At 40.6% G+C, this 17,133-nt stretch overlaps 2 protein-coding genes across 5 annotated transcripts in view; one reads left to right on the top strand and one right to left on the bottom strand.

Annotated features, from left to right (window-relative positions):
- The first annotated feature begins 16 nt into the window (after positions 1-16).
- Positions 17-7,342, top strand: ints10 (integrator complex subunit 10). 2 transcript variants are annotated; one of them, XM_005937736.3, is made up of 18 exons: positions 17-410; positions 496-563; positions 642-745; positions 846-985; positions 1,068-1,149; positions 1,235-1,375; positions 1,543-1,717; positions 2,627-2,796; positions 2,902-3,041; positions 3,132-3,285; positions 3,378-3,460; positions 4,113-4,268; positions 4,960-5,068; positions 5,222-5,301; positions 5,457-5,619; positions 5,732-5,825; positions 6,132-6,200; positions 6,745-7,342. In XM_005937736.3, exons 1-18 carry the CDS (start codon positions 282-284, stop codon positions 6,899-6,901), a joined length of 2,214 nt encoding a protein of 737 aa, XP_005937798.1. In that variant the 5' UTR covers positions 17-281; the 3' UTR covers positions 6,902-7,342. The 2 variants fall into 2 exon arrangements, with proteins under 2 accessions (XP_005937798.1, XP_005937799.1); XM_005937737.3 differs by lacking the exon at positions 6,132-6,200.
- tlr1 (toll-like receptor 1) overlaps positions 5,435-17,133 on the bottom strand; it is a 29,155-nt gene continuing 17,456 nt past the window's right edge. The window contains exons 1-2 of one of the 3 annotated variants that reach the window (XM_005937730.2): positions 11,419-11,560; positions 5,435-9,970 (exon numbers count right to left, since the gene is read on the bottom strand). In XM_005937730.2, the coding sequence (XP_005937792.1) occupies positions 7,518-9,965 (2,448 nt within the window). In that variant the 5' untranslated portion in view covers positions 9,966-9,970; positions 11,419-11,560 and the 3' untranslated portion in view covers positions 5,435-7,517. Of the gene's footprint in view, positions 9,972-11,418; positions 11,561-17,133 lie in introns of those variants that run through there. The other 2 variants (XM_042226964.1, XM_005937729.3) reach the window with 2 other exon arrangements.

Raw genomic sequence — 17,133 nt, 5'->3', positions numbered from 1 at the left:
TCCCTATCGTAAAGCTAGTGAGTGCGTCGGTAAATAGAGATTTATCTTTTACTTGCTTTCGCTTCTCATTATAAGTGTAGTAGTTGTATTGAAATACAATAGTTGGGTAATAGGCGGTGGTCTGATGATCAGTTATTGCAAATATGCCGGCTGAAAACCAAATAGCTGACGCTAGCTAGCTAACGTGGCTAACTGTAACGTTACATTTGGCTGCTACATTAAAACACGCATGCATATTTTGACATTTTGTCACATCCGGTACCTAAACCCAGAAGTATAGAATGTCAGCCCAAAAGGACTGTGAGTTTTTGGTGAAAAGAGCCCGGGAGCTGGTCTCTGATGATCCCTGTGCTGCCAAAGCCTGGCTCATCACTGCCAGGACCCTTTACCCTGCAGACTTCAACATACAGGTAACGCAAATCATCTCTTCTAGCTGCAAAAGCTGTCAGTAAAAACATCTTCTTACACATCGTGTTTCTGGACCTGTTTTTACAGTATGAAATGTACATCATTGAACGTAATGCAGAAAAGACAGCTTCAGCCGGGCGGCTGCTGTACGACATGTGAGTTACATTTTTAGCGTTAATGTCAAGTTTCCTATCATGAGTCTGACCTCTTACTTAGTTTTGATTTCCCTTTAGGTTCATAAACTTTCCAGATCAGCCCATTGTTTGGCGTGAGATCAGTGTTATTACAGCTGCCCTGCGGAGTGACTCTCAGGATAAGCAGGCACAGTTTCTGAGAGGTGAGAGGGTTTTAACCCTTCATTGCATGCATTAAAAAGTGTGATAATGAACAATGCTTCTTGTGAAAATCTAAAGACTATTTTTTTATTTTATTTTCAGGACTTTTTGAGACACTGCCTGGTCGAGTGCAGTGTGAGATGCTGCTGAAAGCCACGGAGCAGTGTTTCAACACTTTGGAGAAGGCAGAGATGCTGCTGTTACTGCTGAAGCGCTTTCCAGAGTCTGTGGTTCAACATGGGGTGTGTAATATTAGTATTTGCATTGTCTTTTGAAAACTATATGTAATGTTAAAAGCTATTAAAGAACCTGATGTGCTGTTAGGTCAATTTAGGAGAGACATTGCTGGAAGCAGAGGCATCAGAGAATTTGGAGACTCCTGTCAACTGCTTCAGGAAGCTTTTTGGTGAGTACATATTGTCTTTGAATCCATTTCATTTCATCTGAAAAAACAAACAACACTTGCTTCATACAGTTTTTTCCTCCTACAGTGTGTGATGTGCTTCCTTTGGTTATAAACAACATGGATATGCGTCTGCCTGCCAGCCTAATGCAGAAATACATGTTGAAAGCAGCAGAATTCTACATTGGTTATGTTACCCGTGGGCCCTCGCCGGATGGACAGATACAAGGTGAAGATACACTGTGGTGAACTTGTTCTTTGCTTTCTATTTTAGGGCTGTCACAGTGGGATCACTTTCACTCTTAAAATTTTCAGTTCTCTAGTGGGCTTTATAGTGAAGCCTTTGAAGTATTTATTTTTTTCTATTTACTTTGTTTTTCTTGTTTTCTGTTTCAGGCTCTCAAGAAGGTGGGGCTCTGAAGTCACCGAGTGTGTCACGTGCTTCCCAGCGTTACGTGATTGATGGCCTGACAGAAAAATCGTCGGTGGTGGCAGAACCTTGGGAGAAACTGCTGGATATTCTTGCTGTGGTTGGGGCACGATGTGAGTGGCATGGAGACAAGGGACAGAGGTAATCTATCACTTGGCCTGTCACATTGTTATTTAGCTACTGCTGTTGTTCCTGCACAAAGGTGACATAAAGTGTAGGATACTATGCTCAGGGATACCTGATTTGTCTGATTTGGATGCTAAGTGGGGTCAGGCCTGGAGAGTTTGCCTGGGAATACCAGGTCCTGTAAGCACATGACCTTTGGGTGGTTGTGGCTCAGGTTGTAGAGAGGGTCATCTACCAATCAGAAGGTCGGTGGATCGACTGAATCGCAAGTTTCTGTCAGAGCGTCCATCAGAGTGCTGGTTGGTGTGTGAATGCTAGAAAGCACTTAGGCATAGGTAAAAGGGCTGTATGAATGTTTGTGCGATTTGATAGAGCACTTTGAGTGCTCAGCCAGAAGGGTGCTTATCAGTCCATTAGTTTAGTAAGTACACTGTGCAAGTGGCATTGTTGAATTTTGTTACTACATTATATGTGATGCAGAATTATAAATGGTACAGGAATACTGTTGCAGTTGTTAATTATGGCTTCTTTTAATTGTGTCTTTTTGGTTTTTTCTCATGTGCTTTGTTATGCTGTGAGCTTTTTATGAGGTATTTATGTTTTCTCTGAGAAACTGAATGCTATCTGCTACCTTCTTGTTTTATGTTCATGTGTTGTAAATGTTGGGTTGAGTGTTTAAGGACCCCAGGAAGAATGCCTTTTTTAAAATTACATATGAGTTACATTGTGGGTAATAAGTAAAAAAAAATCTTAATTTAATCAAAAACAAACAAAAACAAACACATAATAAAACAAATATAATGTGCCCACATGTAAAATGTAAATAATAGATGGTTAAAATGTGGATCGTTCAATGACTTTGAAGTGATTATTTAAAATTAAATTTTTCAAAGGAATGTTTTCATGTGTTTATTTGCACTGTAGGAGTTATATTGAGATGCTGCAGAGAGTGAAGGAGCTGTGTCGCTACCTGCCTGGTCTAGAAGGAGAGACGAGGGCCCGGTGCTGCAGTCAGGTGGTCATCTGCGCTGCACTTGTCCTCTTCCGTAGTGCCTTCTTCTACGTCTCAGCTATACAGCCTGCACTGTTCCACGGTTAGCTTCTACCTTTGTAGATCTCCATCTTCATTTAATATATCTACGGTAATCTTTTGAGTAAAATGTTACAAACAGGTTTCAGTGTTATTTTTTTCTTTTTAGGAATCAGTGGGTTAAGTTCCGGGCCGTGGATCCTTGTAGAGGATTTGAGCTCAGTGTACAGTGATGTGGAGGTGGAGCGAGGAGCACTGAAACATGCGCATAAGAAACGCAAACTAGCAGATGGAAGAGAGAAGACTATGGTGAGAAAAGTTCAGATATAAGTAAGACACTTTAATTATCCCAGATTGGGAAATTCTTTTGATTACATTTGGATCTGTGTGTCATTATAGAGCTCAGATGATGAGGAAGGTTTGGGGAAAGGCCGTGGTCGACACATTTTAGTAAACAAGAATGACATGACCAACTGGTCAGAGACTTTGGAGAGCTTTCGCACAGCGAGAGAAAGCTGGGACCTTCTTCACTCCCATGATGGTCTGGAAGCTGGTAGGAGATTTTTATGTTCAGTCATGTTGTCACTACATCAAAAGGTTGTTATCAGAACAGCTGAAAATTGTACATTTTAATGTCTCTCAAAGAGTTTAAGAAGATCTGCGCTGCGTGGAAGACAGACAGCTGGCTGTGGTTCCGAATATTCCTCACTGACATGATTATATACCAGGCAAGAGTCGTTTTTAATTTACCTTTTCTGTTTGTGACAAATCATCTGCATCCCTTTTATTTGTTAGCAGCAGCATCTTTAGCTTATTATCTTAGCTTTAGGATCAAAATATGCCATCATTTTAATACTGCTTTGAATTAAATAGCCCCGATCAATGTTGGGAAATGCAATTATTGCATAAGAAAGAACAGATTATACAGATGCAGGCACTCACTGACCACTTTGCCTTCAAAAATTCTGCTGGAAACAACCAGAGAAATCAGAAGATGGCTACTGTGGCAATAAAGGGATGGAGATGGTCAGCAAGAGTACTCAGTTAGGCTGTGGCTTTTAAATGATCCTCTCTGGGGTTTTTTGAGTTACCATCATCTTCCTATCAGCTCAAAGCCATCTGGACCTTTGCCTCTGACCTACAGATATACCTAATAAAGTGGCTGGAGAGTGTACATTTTAAGTTATATAGAATTTAAAGAATGAGGCAAATGCACGCAATAAAACTAAACACAACTGGCTGAAGTTGGCAGATGAAACTGGCTATTTTAATATAATTTAAATACACTTAAGCTAACACATTAATCAACATTTGGATATAATATCTTTTCTAAGTTGTCTTTGGTTATATACTGATTATGTGCTAATGTATTATCTCCAGGGACAGTACCGCAAGGCCCTCTCTAGCCTGCACCAGATGGCTGCAGTGCAGCAGCCTCAGCCTGGGCCACAGAGTCCCTCAGGTCAGGCCAGTCTGGAGCACCACAGGGCCTTCATACAGCAGGCATCCTGCCACTACGCCCTGGGAGAGTACAGGGTATACACATGCACACAAACACACTCTTAGCGTACATTATTTTGGTTTTGTCAGGAGACATGCATATGCTTATATGCCTTTCTTTTTCATAAATCATGTCAAATGTATTTATACAGTATGTTTTAAAACAAATGTAGCTGAGAGAAGTGATGAACTGAATTTGGGAATGTGCACACAATATTAAGGCAGAAAACTTAAATAAAGAAAATAAAGACAGTAATTGATTGAATATTTCAACTTTTTTATTTTTATTTTATGAAAGCACAGCTGGCAGGAAATATACTTTACTGTAACATTTATTGATTCACATTGAAACTTTTGATTTGTAATTGGTCATGTATAATTTATTTGTTTTTGTTTTTTTACATATATATTTACTTAAAATATGTGATTGTATAATAAAATGTTTTGCAGGCCATGTATGAAAAACAAATCAGTGACACCAACTGGCCTGAAGGTGGCACTACAGTTAAAATGGGTTAAAATGTCCTAGATTAAATTCAGGTGTTTAGAACAACTTGCATCACTTTTATTCAATTTTCTCTAAACCAAGCTGACAGACCTGGTCCATCACAGCTCTGTCATTTAGTCAGTTTTACTATATTAGTATAAGTTTCTTAGCCTAACAACATGTCCTTTGTCCAGTCAAATTGTGTGTAATAGTTTTGTATGGTGCTGTTTCTTTTGACAGATGGCCTGTGAGAAGCTGCTTGAAGTTGTCAGTGGCCTAGTACCCCCAAACCAGGAAGCACCAAAGACCCCAGAGGATCCGGTTAGAGTCAAGACCAAAACGAGGAAAGGTAAAAGTTTCCTGAATCTACTCACTGATTCTGTTCATGAACAGTTTTGATTTTTTTTTTCCGCTAATTTGAGATATGACTACGTTTGTGGCGTCTGTATTTATATGTTGCTTTGAGTACTGTTAACATTCCCTGTTCTTTGGTTTTAACCAGGTAATGACTTGCGATTACTTCCATGCACCAGCAAATCTGTGCTGCCGTTCTGTCTCCAGCTGATGCTTGCCTGCTTTAAGGTACATAGACAGGATACATCTGTGGAAATAAGTGGGTGCAAGGGCTTGGATACGTTTTCCTATGCAGACTTTGAGGAGACATGCTCTGTGCTGTAAGGCTTAATGAGACTGTGACAATCTTTGCTTCCTTTTCCCCCCCTTTTTTGGCCAATCAGCTACGTGCCTTCACTGACAGTCGTGACGACCTGTCCCTTGGTCACGTGGTGGTGCTCCTGCAGTACGACTGGCCACAGGGCGAGATGCTGTTTTTAAAGGCAGTGGACAAAATATGCCAACAAGGCAGCTTCCAGTATGAGAATTTCTTCAACTATGTCACCAGTATCCTTTTTGCCTTGATTTCTTGCCTTTATTTTGGTGTAGATAGACAGTTCTCTTTGTGATTCCTTTATGTGTTGGATGTTGGTTTCCTTAAACTCATGGTTTTTCTCAGACATTGACATGCTGGAAGAGTTTGCATACCTGCGTACTCCAGAAGGAGGTAGAATTCAGCTGGAGCTGCTGCCCAATCAGGGAATGCTGATCAAGTAAGCAACCTCCTTCCCATTATGAGCTTTTCTTTAGTTGGCATCGTGACTGCACTCTCCCTTTCTGTTGGTGTGCTTTTAAAAGAGGACAGTGCTACTGACTGATCTACATAGACAAGGCCTGTGGGGAAAAATTGACCTTTTAAACTGAAAAAGCTGTAAATGGAGTGGGCGTTTATAAAGAGGAGTTCATGGTTTAAGTGAAGAAAGAAAAAACTGTTTTCTGACTCCTTCGTTCATTACTGTAGAAGTTCAGACGTTTGAATGCACCCTCACTGACAGTTGTTGAATGTTGCTGTCCCTCAGGAACCCTAGCCCTGCCCTGGGGGTGGAGTTAAATACTCTCCTGCTACAAGGGGTGCAGACGATGGACAGGTACCCCAGGCCCCTCCTCCCACAGTCCCCATCCCGCCCCTACCACCCCACCAGTCACCCTTCCTTCATCCCCAGCTTCAAGGCTTGTCATCCCCCAGTTTTAATTTGGGCCTGTCATTTTACATCAAGAGTTAGTCGTTCTTTGATTTCTGTCGGCGTTTGTTTATTTGAGCCATTACTCGCCTTTCTGTGGTCATCACTGTTGTTGTTACAGAAGACGATGTTGGTGTTTTTGTATAGTGAATTTAGTTATTTTGCCTTGTCATAACTCTTGATCTCATTTCATGTGTGGACATGTTTCATGTGGTTTTGATTATTAATATAATGGAATGTTTTATGTTTTATTTGAAAAGACTGAAAATGCTGTTTGGCTGATTTATGTGTGTGTGTAAGGAAAATGTAACCTGAAGTATTTATGAGTTATTTTTATTGCATAGGTTATATAATCTAAGCCTCTGTTTATTTTAAGGTATCTCATAAAACCCCTCTGACCATGTCTATGTTTGCATTTATTTTTTAAAAAAAAGTCTTTTTCCTCTTCCAGACACCACACAGTGACTCGAGGAATCACCAAAGGAGTGAAGGAGGATTTCCGTCTGGCCATGGAGAGGCAGGTGTCACGTTGTGGGGAAAACTTGCTTGCTGTGCTTCACCGTTTCTGCATTAATGAGAAAATAATCATCATCCAGTCGCTTCCCTGACACCTGGATTTTAGCTTGTGAGGTTTCAGGCACAATTTAAATGCAAGTGGACTGACTTAATGACCAAGAAAGCTGATTCTCTGCAGACACATTTCCAGCTCTCTTGTCTTTCTCAGCCAGCACTGAACTCTTAACATGCAGGCTTATTCTTTACCTTCATAGTGAACTTCTCTTTTTAGAGTGTTAGCAACAATACTGATAGACAACTGCTTTCATTTTCACATTACAGTATGTGTATTTTTTCTTCATCAGTGGTACAAAGTTGAGATGGTAACATAAATAACCACCACATTTCATATTGTGATGTCTTGCCGGAGTCAGTAATGACAGAAGTGCATTTTTGATACTTTTTGTTAGGTTAATGTTTTTGCTACAATCTTGAATCAAATTGTTAGTTTGTATGGATGTTTCCATTAAATGTTACTTGAATGGTTTAAACAAGTTTATGTGTTATTTCATAATTTATACATTGCAATCATATCAGATGGTCATTAAATGCTAATTAAACAAATGAGATAAATTAACCCTAAAAGGTGCCCGGTCTTTAAAGGTGCAGGGTAGCTATGACGTATTTCCAGTGTATCCAAATACTTTTGTAGCCCTTTTTTTACCCCTTTTATCTGTGTCCCTCTTCAAGTCTTTCCTCTGCCCAATGCTCCTGTACTTGTGCGACTGGAGCATTTGGCAGGTCAGTCTGTAGGGCAGCTCTGAGGTTAGCCCAGAATAACCTTTGTTTTGCCCTGTCTTGAGGCCACTCCAGATATGTGTGGCGGTTCATCATGGACTTCAGCTGGTAGTACTTGGATGGGATTAGGTATTGAGGCAGAGGCTCAAGCAGTACCAGTACAATGCTGTCTGAGCCCAGAGTGAGACGTTGGTGGGTGGCGAAGTAGAGCTCGTAATGACACCACTCGCTCTTGACAAAGTGAGCAGAGAGGACAAACACAGAGCGCCTGCATTTCTCCACACAGCTGATGATGTTCTCAATGATCGTCTTTCCCGGCACAAAATCTTTCTCGTGATGACAGATTCTAAGCCCTCCTGCGGGGCCTTCGAGGTTGGGAAGAAGGGAATTGCGCACCCAGTCAACATCGTGCTGGCTATAAGACACAAACGCGTGGAACTCCAGACCCACCAGATCCTCGGGCCGAGCTTGCTGCATTCTTGCACGATGTTTGGCTCTTGTCCACTGCCAGATCATGCCCGTGTACCAGGGAACATCCAAACAGTGACACAAAATCACAATGAAAATAATCAGTGTCCCTGCTGGAACCAAAATTGCAACCACTAGAAGGCCATTGCTGCAGGAGACCTCTGGGATCGAGATGTCTCTTAAAGTTGAGTTTCTAACGTCCTCCGGGTATGTGCAGTAATAGCCCTGTGGCCAATTCAGCAGCTCAATACCTGATTGGTTGTTGTTGTTCTTTTCAGATTTGATAGCAAGCTTTATGAAACCTCTGAGAGTGCAGGTACAGGTGAAGGGGTTAAAACTGACATCTAGGATATGTAGTTCGGGACAGCTTTCCAATATGTTCACAGATGGGGCATGGAGAGAATTTGACCTGAGCAGAAGCTTGTGGAGTGTGGGGAAAGTGCCACAACCTGGCAGGTCCCGCAGCCGGTTAGCATTTAGATTCAGAGTTGAAAGGTTTCTCAGTTTGAAGATGGATTGCGGAACCACCGAAATCTGGTTGTTCTGGAGGTCCAGTATCTGTGTCCCATTTGGTAGACATTGAAAAACTGAGTCGGTCAAACTATTAGAAGACAGATTTATATTGGTGATGCTTGCTGGCCAGATGCACTGTGATGACTGGTCATACCCTATGGAGTTGACGCTGAGGTCCAGATGTTGCAGGGACGACATGTATCGAAAACGTTGGCTCAGTATCTCAAGTTTTTTAAGACTGTTGCCTACCAGAGTCAAGTTCTTCAGGTTACGCAGGTTCTGACATTCAACTACGTTTTTACCCACCGCACTTGAGAAGATGGAATCAGACATAGCACAATTAGAAAAATCCAGCTGGCGTATTGGACTCTGTGACTTGGGACAGGTCATGTGTATTATTGGCGTGTCAGTAATCGCAACACTCTCCACTGGCATGCTGATGAAAAAGTTGTATAAAGCCTCCTGTGAGAAGAAGAAACTTGTTACCACTGCCTGGCTGGCTGTGAAAGAAATCACCTGTGATGTTTTGATCACTTCTGTTTTGTCTTGAGGAGGCTTCTTTATGTTCATTTCAGAGGCATGAAGATGTTTCAAAGTTGTATTTAGAGCCACATTTACATATTCAGTTAAGTCTTGCCATTTAATTGTTATGTTGGTGAGATAAAAACTCGTTGTGTGGATTTTCACCGTCTCTCTTAGCTGCTTACTTAGGTCTTTGTAGCCATTTATCATATTCATTATCTCCACTTCAGCAAACAGAGACAGAGCATCAGCAGTCAGATTACGGTCAATTTTTTGATTATGTCCAAAGGCTATCTGCAGCCTTTGAGCATGAACATCCTCCAGGCTGCCTGCTTCATAATAAAGTCCATCCTCTAGTAATAACGTCAATGTACGTAGTTTCATTTTAGCAATGTTCTTGAAGTCACCCACACTGATGTTTTTTGCTCCAACTGTTAATCTTTCCAGTTTTACAAGAGAGCTGAACTCACTCCCCAATGTCATGGTAAGAAATCTGTTAAAGGCCAAGTTTAGCACCAGGAGGTTCACTGTGTGTAGCAGGTATTGTTGACCTGAGAGGTTCTTGAGATTGTTGTGCGACAGATCCAGATGTTCCAGGAGAGGCGTGTCAAGAAAAGTCTGTGGATCGATCTTCTCCAAACCGTTCCATGACACATTCAGGAACCTGAGGTGAGTGGTTTTTTGAAAGTCTCCATTGTGAAGCTGACGTATGTAGTTGCGAGAGAGGTCTAAAAACTCAGTCGTCTGTGGCAGGTCAGTTGGGACAGAGGAGAGGTTTTGGGATGATCGGTCTACAAAGTTGTCAGGTGATGAAGCGCTCTTCTGAAGTCCCACCAACACGGCTGCTGTCCAGAGTACGGCTGCTGTGACCCTCATTGTAGCTTGTATAAGAAAATATAGCCATTAAACAGGTAGCATTTGTCTGTGTGTCATTCTGTCTGTAAATATATAATAGCTCAAAATGATTTGAATAAATTCTGATAAATGTTTGTAATGTTAAAAAGTGGAGTCATGTTAACAATACATTATAATTTGGTTACATATACCAGGGTTATCAAGGTCAACTTAATAATAATTAACAATATTGATCAAAAATTTAAAAAAGGGGATTCTAAATATCACGTTACCTTGGATGTCTAACACTGAAGAAGAAGTCAGAAGATATGTTTAAAACTATGTTTAATATTCTACTGATTTTGTTCGTATTGCCAACATTTAGGGGAAGATACTGATGTTGTGGGATTTTAACGATCACATTATAGTTTGCATCCAAATATCATTGCAAATTTGACCTCTGATCTCACATTTACATTTCACATCTGCCTTTCTTTTCAAGAGTTTTGGAGTCAATACAGCATTGGCTCCAAAATGCATATAATAATAATGCTCGGAGTCAAGTTCGTGACATATATAATGTAGTATAATGTCATATAATATGATTAAGTGATTTGTGTCCAGTCAATTGCAAATAACTAACTTTAAATTTTAATAAACAACAAAAATAAATGCCACACATGTACTGCACCTACATGAATACAAATAAGAAAAAATAATTATACTCAAAAAAATGTCAGGTATATTAAAATGGGTTTCAAACTAAACAAATATATACAAAACACAATATTATATCCTTAAAAGTAAGAAACTACCCAGAGAGTGAGCTGCCTTAGTGGAGGTTTGCACTCTTGGAGTAGTTTTTGTTTAAAATAAATGCTGTCTACCTCTTTGGTGGCTACAATTCTCAGAAACTGCTGGGGAGAAGTAAGGATTTGACTTAACGATCACTTTATAGGAAGCAGTGTGTAACAGTATCCTTTCTAAACTTGTTTAAATAAGACAGGATTGATAAAAGCACAAATCAGGTTTTTATCATCTGAGTGATAACAAAAATTTGGTATTTGGAAATCATCATCATGTGTCTGTCATGAATAAATAAATGTGTAAAATTAAATAAATGGTTCTAGTAGCTCATCGGTCAGATGTCATGCAAATATAAAACAAAGTTTTTGTTAATTGACAGATGTCCCTTTTTCAGAATTGTCTGTAGTAGATAATGAAAAAATAAGAACTTTTCTCCCATTTATTTGTTGATCTATCAGTTAATGACTCTGGTGTAGTATGAAGTACCATGGTGGAGGTCTTTATACAGCTGACATTTCACAGAGCCACCCAGTGTGATGGATTGGTGTCTTTACTGGGTCGATTCTGCCCAGAATTTGATTTTATTTATTTCAATCTAAATCTTAAAATAAAGAAAACCCAAAACCACATTCACATTAATTCAAAGGAAAACACAATTTTATTCAAAGATGGTTAAGAGTCCACTAACCTGTGTTGCCGTCTGATGGTCACGTTTTGAAGTCTCAAGTACCAAAAATATCAGTCACAATGGTTCAAAATCTCTATATGGGAAAAGAAATGGAAATCAGTCAAACAAAACTGACTGATAGAGGAACATGTAGCAGCAAATGAAGTCTGGCTCAAATGTGACCAAAAGGCAAGCATCAGCACTGAGTCAACAGTTGTTGACAGTAATTTTAGTTTCTAAGTTACAGTAAAAAAAAAAAACATGAAGTTGAGCAGAAACAGGCACAGAAATAAAAATAAGTTCCCAGGCTCTTCATCCTCTTTTACCTTCCCTTTTTATGCAACAGTGCATTTTATGGAAAGAAACTTATACGATAATGTATTAAAAAATGAAGATAAAGTCCAGAAATTGGATTCAGTGTATATTATTGCCTTGAGGAGGGTTTTACTCCTGGTCTCTAGACACATTTTTGTTTGTTTGTTTGGTTTTTAACACATTTTTTTTTTGTGATGGGGAAGCTATGTGTGTGTGCAGACAGATAAACAGACACACACTCGCATTAACCCAGTTCCGAGCAATGTTTTTACTCTGGCAGTGCCAATCTTGCCTTGGGTCAGCGACTGCTACGCAAAAAGCAATAGGAGCTCAATTGAATATCATCTTATAAGCCAGTGTCACTAATCTCACCTGGAACAGTTTGATCAAATTCTAAAAGAACACTGCTGATTCGGTTATAGCAGCTTCTGGCTATAAGATAACAGAAAACTGGCTGTCTTTGTACAGCAAATGTAGTTATTTTGTCTTTTCATAACACTTGATTTCATTTGATATGTGAACATGTTTCATGTGGGTTTCATTATCATGATGGCATATTTTTCTTTTTTTAATTTGAAAACATCACGTTTTGCTAATTACGTGTGTGTGTAAGGAAAATGGATCCTGCAGTATTTATGACTTACTTTTACTGCATAGGCCATATAAATTTAAGCCTCTGTTTATTTTAAGCCAGCTCATAAAACCAGATTTCTGCTCATGTCTGTTTTCATTTATTACATGTATTTTTTTTTATCCTTTTCCTCCTGCAGAGACCACACAGTGATTTGATGAATTACCAAGACTCAAGAAGGATTTCTGTTTCTGTGAGAGTCAGGTGTCTCTAAAAGTTAGAAATGTGTGACTTACAAAAATAACTGTGCCATAATGTTTTATTTAATTATAATACCGTATTTTCTAATTGTTAAAATATGTTATCTTCTTTAGTTATTTCAAAATAATTGTCTTGATGCATTCTCAATCATCCAGGTAAGTAAATCTCCAAAAGTTGATTCTGTTCATCTGGATGTAGCGTTTTCAGTGGGAGAAAGGTTTCATCACTCATCCAAGTGACTTCTTTAGTCCAACCAGCCCACTGTTCCTTCAGTGGGCTGGTTTCAGTCATTATGCAAATGTTCTGTTTATCAGACCCGTTGCCCTGACTTCACACCTGATGAAGACCATGGAGAGTATCATACTACACCACCTTTGCCCACTAGTCGGGAGAGATCTAGACTCGCTGCAGTTTACCTACCAGCTGAACATCGGGGCGGATGACGCTGTCACCTACCTGCTGCATCGGTCCTTCTCTCATCTGGAGAGCACCAGGTGCACACTGAGTCATGTTTTTTTGATTTCTCCAGTGCCTTCAATACAATCCAACCCTCAGTGCTAAGGGAGAAGATGCAGGGAGCTGGAGTGGACCATCAGCTGTCCTCATGGATTATTGACTACCTCACCAGTAGACCCCAGTATGTGAGGCTGCGGGACTGTGTTTCTGAGGTGGTAGTCTGTAGCACGGGGGCCCCACAAGGAACAGTACTCGCCCCTTTTCGCTTCACCCTGTACACTGCGGACTACAGTTATAACACGGACACTTGCCATCTCCAGAAGTTGTCAGATGACACCGCCATTGTGGGTCAGGTGTCGGAGGGAAATACAGTGGGGTCGTCAATGACTTCGTCAACTGGTGCGAACAGAACAGATCTTTGCATCAATGCCAGCAAGACAAAGGAGCTGGTGATTGACTTCAGCAAGAAGCCACCCCCTATTACACCAGTGAACATCCAGGAATTGGACATTGAAACGGTGGAGGAGTACAAATACCTGGGTGTTCACCTCAACTACAAACTGGACTGGTCCACAAACACAAATGCACTTTACAAAAAGGGTTTAAGTCGTCTCCACCTGCTACGGCGGGTGAGATCCTTCAGGGTGAACAGGACACTCATGAGGACATTTTCCGACACTGTGGTGGTGTCTGCTATTTTCTATGCTGTGGTCTGCATGAGTGGTGGAATGGCAGAGAGGGACAGGGGGAAACTCAACAAACTAGTCAGGAGGGCCAGCTCTGTCCTGGACTGTCCGCTGAAGTCCATCGAGCAGGTTGGGGAGGAGAGGATGTTGTCTAAGCTAATATCCATCATGGACAACACCTCCCACCCCCTGCATGAAACCGTATGAGCGCTGAGCAGCTCGTTCAGCAGTCGAGTTTTACACCCACAGTGTAGGAAGGAGCGCTACCGCAGGTCATTCTTACCAGCAGCTGTCAGACTCTATAATGCAGCTTAACATTCTTTTGGTCATCTTACTCACCAGCTTGTTTGTTTACCACCTTGTGTCTTCCTTTTATATTTTATTGTCCTTTGCTGTAAGAGCTCTGTAACACCGAAATTTCTCATCCGTGGGATAATAAAGGTTTATTCTATTCTATTCGCACCCCGTTCTCTGTTTACCATCGGGGCAGGGGGTGTACGGAGGAATTGCCATCTGATTGGGGTCTGGATGTGGGGCCTCCCTGCTGCTGGGGGCGGGGGCGGCCTGCTTGTTTCCACCCCAGGGAACAGGGTATCATCTCCTGGGTCTAGGTACCATCACCCCTCTGAGGGTGAAGGTGCCTGGACCTAGGGTATAGAGTATGTTTAGGGATTGTGAGTGTGTGTACAGTGTCCATTTATGTTTGTCTCCACGTTTGGTGAGTGACAAGTATTTGTATATGTGCGCATGAGAGTGGGAATGTACACTTGTGTCTGTGTGTGCCTGTTTGTCTGTGTCTATATGTCAGGTCAAGTCTTATACTCCACCTCTCTGGGAACATCTCAGGCCCTCCCAGGTGTGGGGGCCTATCTCCCCCACCACACTATCTGTCGTTGGCTGATGCCCTCAGACATTGGTGCATTGGTGGTTCTGGGTGTTTGGGGCCAGGCGCTCAGGTATGTACCGGCTCACTCCCGGTGGCTACCTAGTGTGGCATGGCCCAGTTGGGCCCCTTCCGGGAGGTGGGGGGCCTTCGGACCTCAGGCCTCTGGGCTTGGGGATTGGTCCACTCTGTACCAATGTACAGGAGAGCTTAGGAGAGCCCCAGACGTGGGGTCACCCAGCAGCCATGGTGGAGGAGCCACAGGGGGTTGTGGTGATGAGCCTGCAGGGTCTGCTGGCAGCCAGTCACGCCAAAGTGGACTGACACCACTCGCTCTTAAAGTTGACCGGGAATTTAATACTATCACTTGGACTGTTCCATCACATCCCTCTCAAAGTGGTGAATTCCATCCATCTATTATTAAAAATTCATTGATCTATGGTTGACCAGGAAATTACATTGAAATGAGGTGGATTTATAGTTGAACAGAAAATTATAAAGTCTTTACAATTTACAAAGTCTTTATAAAGGCTTTACAATTGACAGGGAAATCAAAGTTGATATCACTTGGACTATTCCAAGTGAGGCAATCCTGTATTAGTTGACATTACTGCACCCCAGTGAGCTCTTCTGTGAATACATTAGGTAAGCATTTGCTTATTTTCTAATATTTGAATTGTGTCAAATGTAAACCAACTGATTACATTTTAACATTCTATGAGAGTTTATTCATTCATTCAAGCGTTAGTCTAATGTGAACTTCAAAGAAAGTTTCAATGACGCTGGCCAGCAGCAATTGACAGTAGCGTTGAGCAACTGAAAAGTTAAGGATATCCTCAACAACTTACCTTGGTACCAGAAAAGAGTCATTTTTGTTGCATCTTTGTGCTGCCATCCTGCCCTGGTTAATATATCATGATGACCATGCTATCTTACCATTTTTGACAACAAAAGTTTCTCATTCAACTTGAGGGGTTTTTTTTTGTCAGAAGATGCATGATTCTTCATGACTCTTCCATGGCAGCTGATATTTCACACACATGGTCTGGAACTGATTAGTTTCAAATTCACTGCACAGCAGGAACTGCAAAATGACACTGACCCTGATAATAACTCTTTCTTCAACATTAAAATCTGTTTTTATTACTCCCTGGACGACCAGTTTAATAGCACCATCACACAAGATAAATTTTCAATACTTCACAGTTTTACACTTTAATAACAACAGAAGCCTGTAGGCCAACTTTCACAACATCAAACTACCCCAGTCACTTTGCACATATTTTAATACAATAGCTATATCATTTGAAATGTGTCACAACTGAAATTTTTATATGAAAAAAGAAAAAGGTTATTGTAATTTGTAGAACAACAGGCTCTAGTATAGTTGCATTTAATAGTTGGAAGAAAGACCTGGAATAAAATTTTACCAAAAACACCCACAAAAATAATGTTTATCTTTGGCAATGTCGATACTGATTTGTTGAATCCAAATTAGCACAAATCAACAGATGATTTTATCAACATATACAATATATACAGACTCAACTTATGTCCTAACCTCATTAGACCCGGCTGAATTCCTTCTCATTGTGTAACATATATTTACTAATAAAGAACATTCTAGAGAATAATATACCGAGTGCATTATTAAAAAAAATGATATCAGTTACAGCGTACCAGTATTTAAATAAACCGTTTTTAATGTAGCAATTTTCTACTCTGCTTGAGCACTCAAAGCACTTAGTACAACACATGCAGGCATCCATATAATCTAACATTCACTCACACTCCAGTGAATGCATTGCAGTTCAGTATCTTGCAGAATGATACTTTGGCATGATTTATTGGCAATGATTTATTGAATCCAAACAAGCACAATTTGACAGCCAAGCATCGAACCACCAGCTTTCCAATTGGCAGACAACTTGCTGCTAATAAAATAGTAAATCAATCAATCAACATTTCATAATTTATGTATATCATGTCAGAGCTTCATTGACTAGAAAAAAAAAACTATAATTTTTTATATTTTTTATATTATTATTTCTTCTTTTAATTCATGCTACCTAGAAGAGTGGCATGGTGGTGAACACTGTTGCCTCACAGAAAGGTTCTGGGTTCAAATCAACCATCTAACTGGGGCCTTCCTGTGTGGTGCTTACTTTTTCTACCTGTGTCTGCATAGGTTCTCTCTGGGTATTCCAGCTTCCTCTCACAGTCCAAAGTCAAGCAGTTATTGGTGTTAAATGGTGAATCTAAATTGTGTTTGTGAGTATGAATGATTGTCTATCTCTATGTGTTAGTCCTGTGACAGGCTAGTGACTTGTACCCAGCATCTCACCCTATTTCAGCTGGGATATAGGGTAAACCTGAATTGGATAAGAGGAATAGATGGAATAGATAGGGTATTAGGTGACCATGTCTTTAAAGATTCAGGGTAGCTACGATGTATTTCCAGTGTATCCAAATGCTTTTGATGCCTCTTTTTACCCTATTAACCCCTGTCTCTCTTCAAGTCTTTCCTCTGCCCAATGCTCCTGTACTTGTGTGACTGGAGCATT

The sequence above is a fragment of the Haplochromis burtoni genome, unplaced genomic scaffold (assembly GCF_018398535.1).
Source record: "Haplochromis burtoni strain Fernald_Lab_line unplaced genomic scaffold, NCSU_Asbu1 Contig_236, whole genome shotgun sequence".
In the NCBI taxonomy this organism is placed as follows: Eukaryota; Metazoa; Chordata; class Actinopteri; order Cichliformes; family Cichlidae; genus Haplochromis; species Haplochromis burtoni.
Note: the sequence above shows the minus strand (reverse complement) of the source record. Positions and strands in the feature narration are given on the sequence as shown.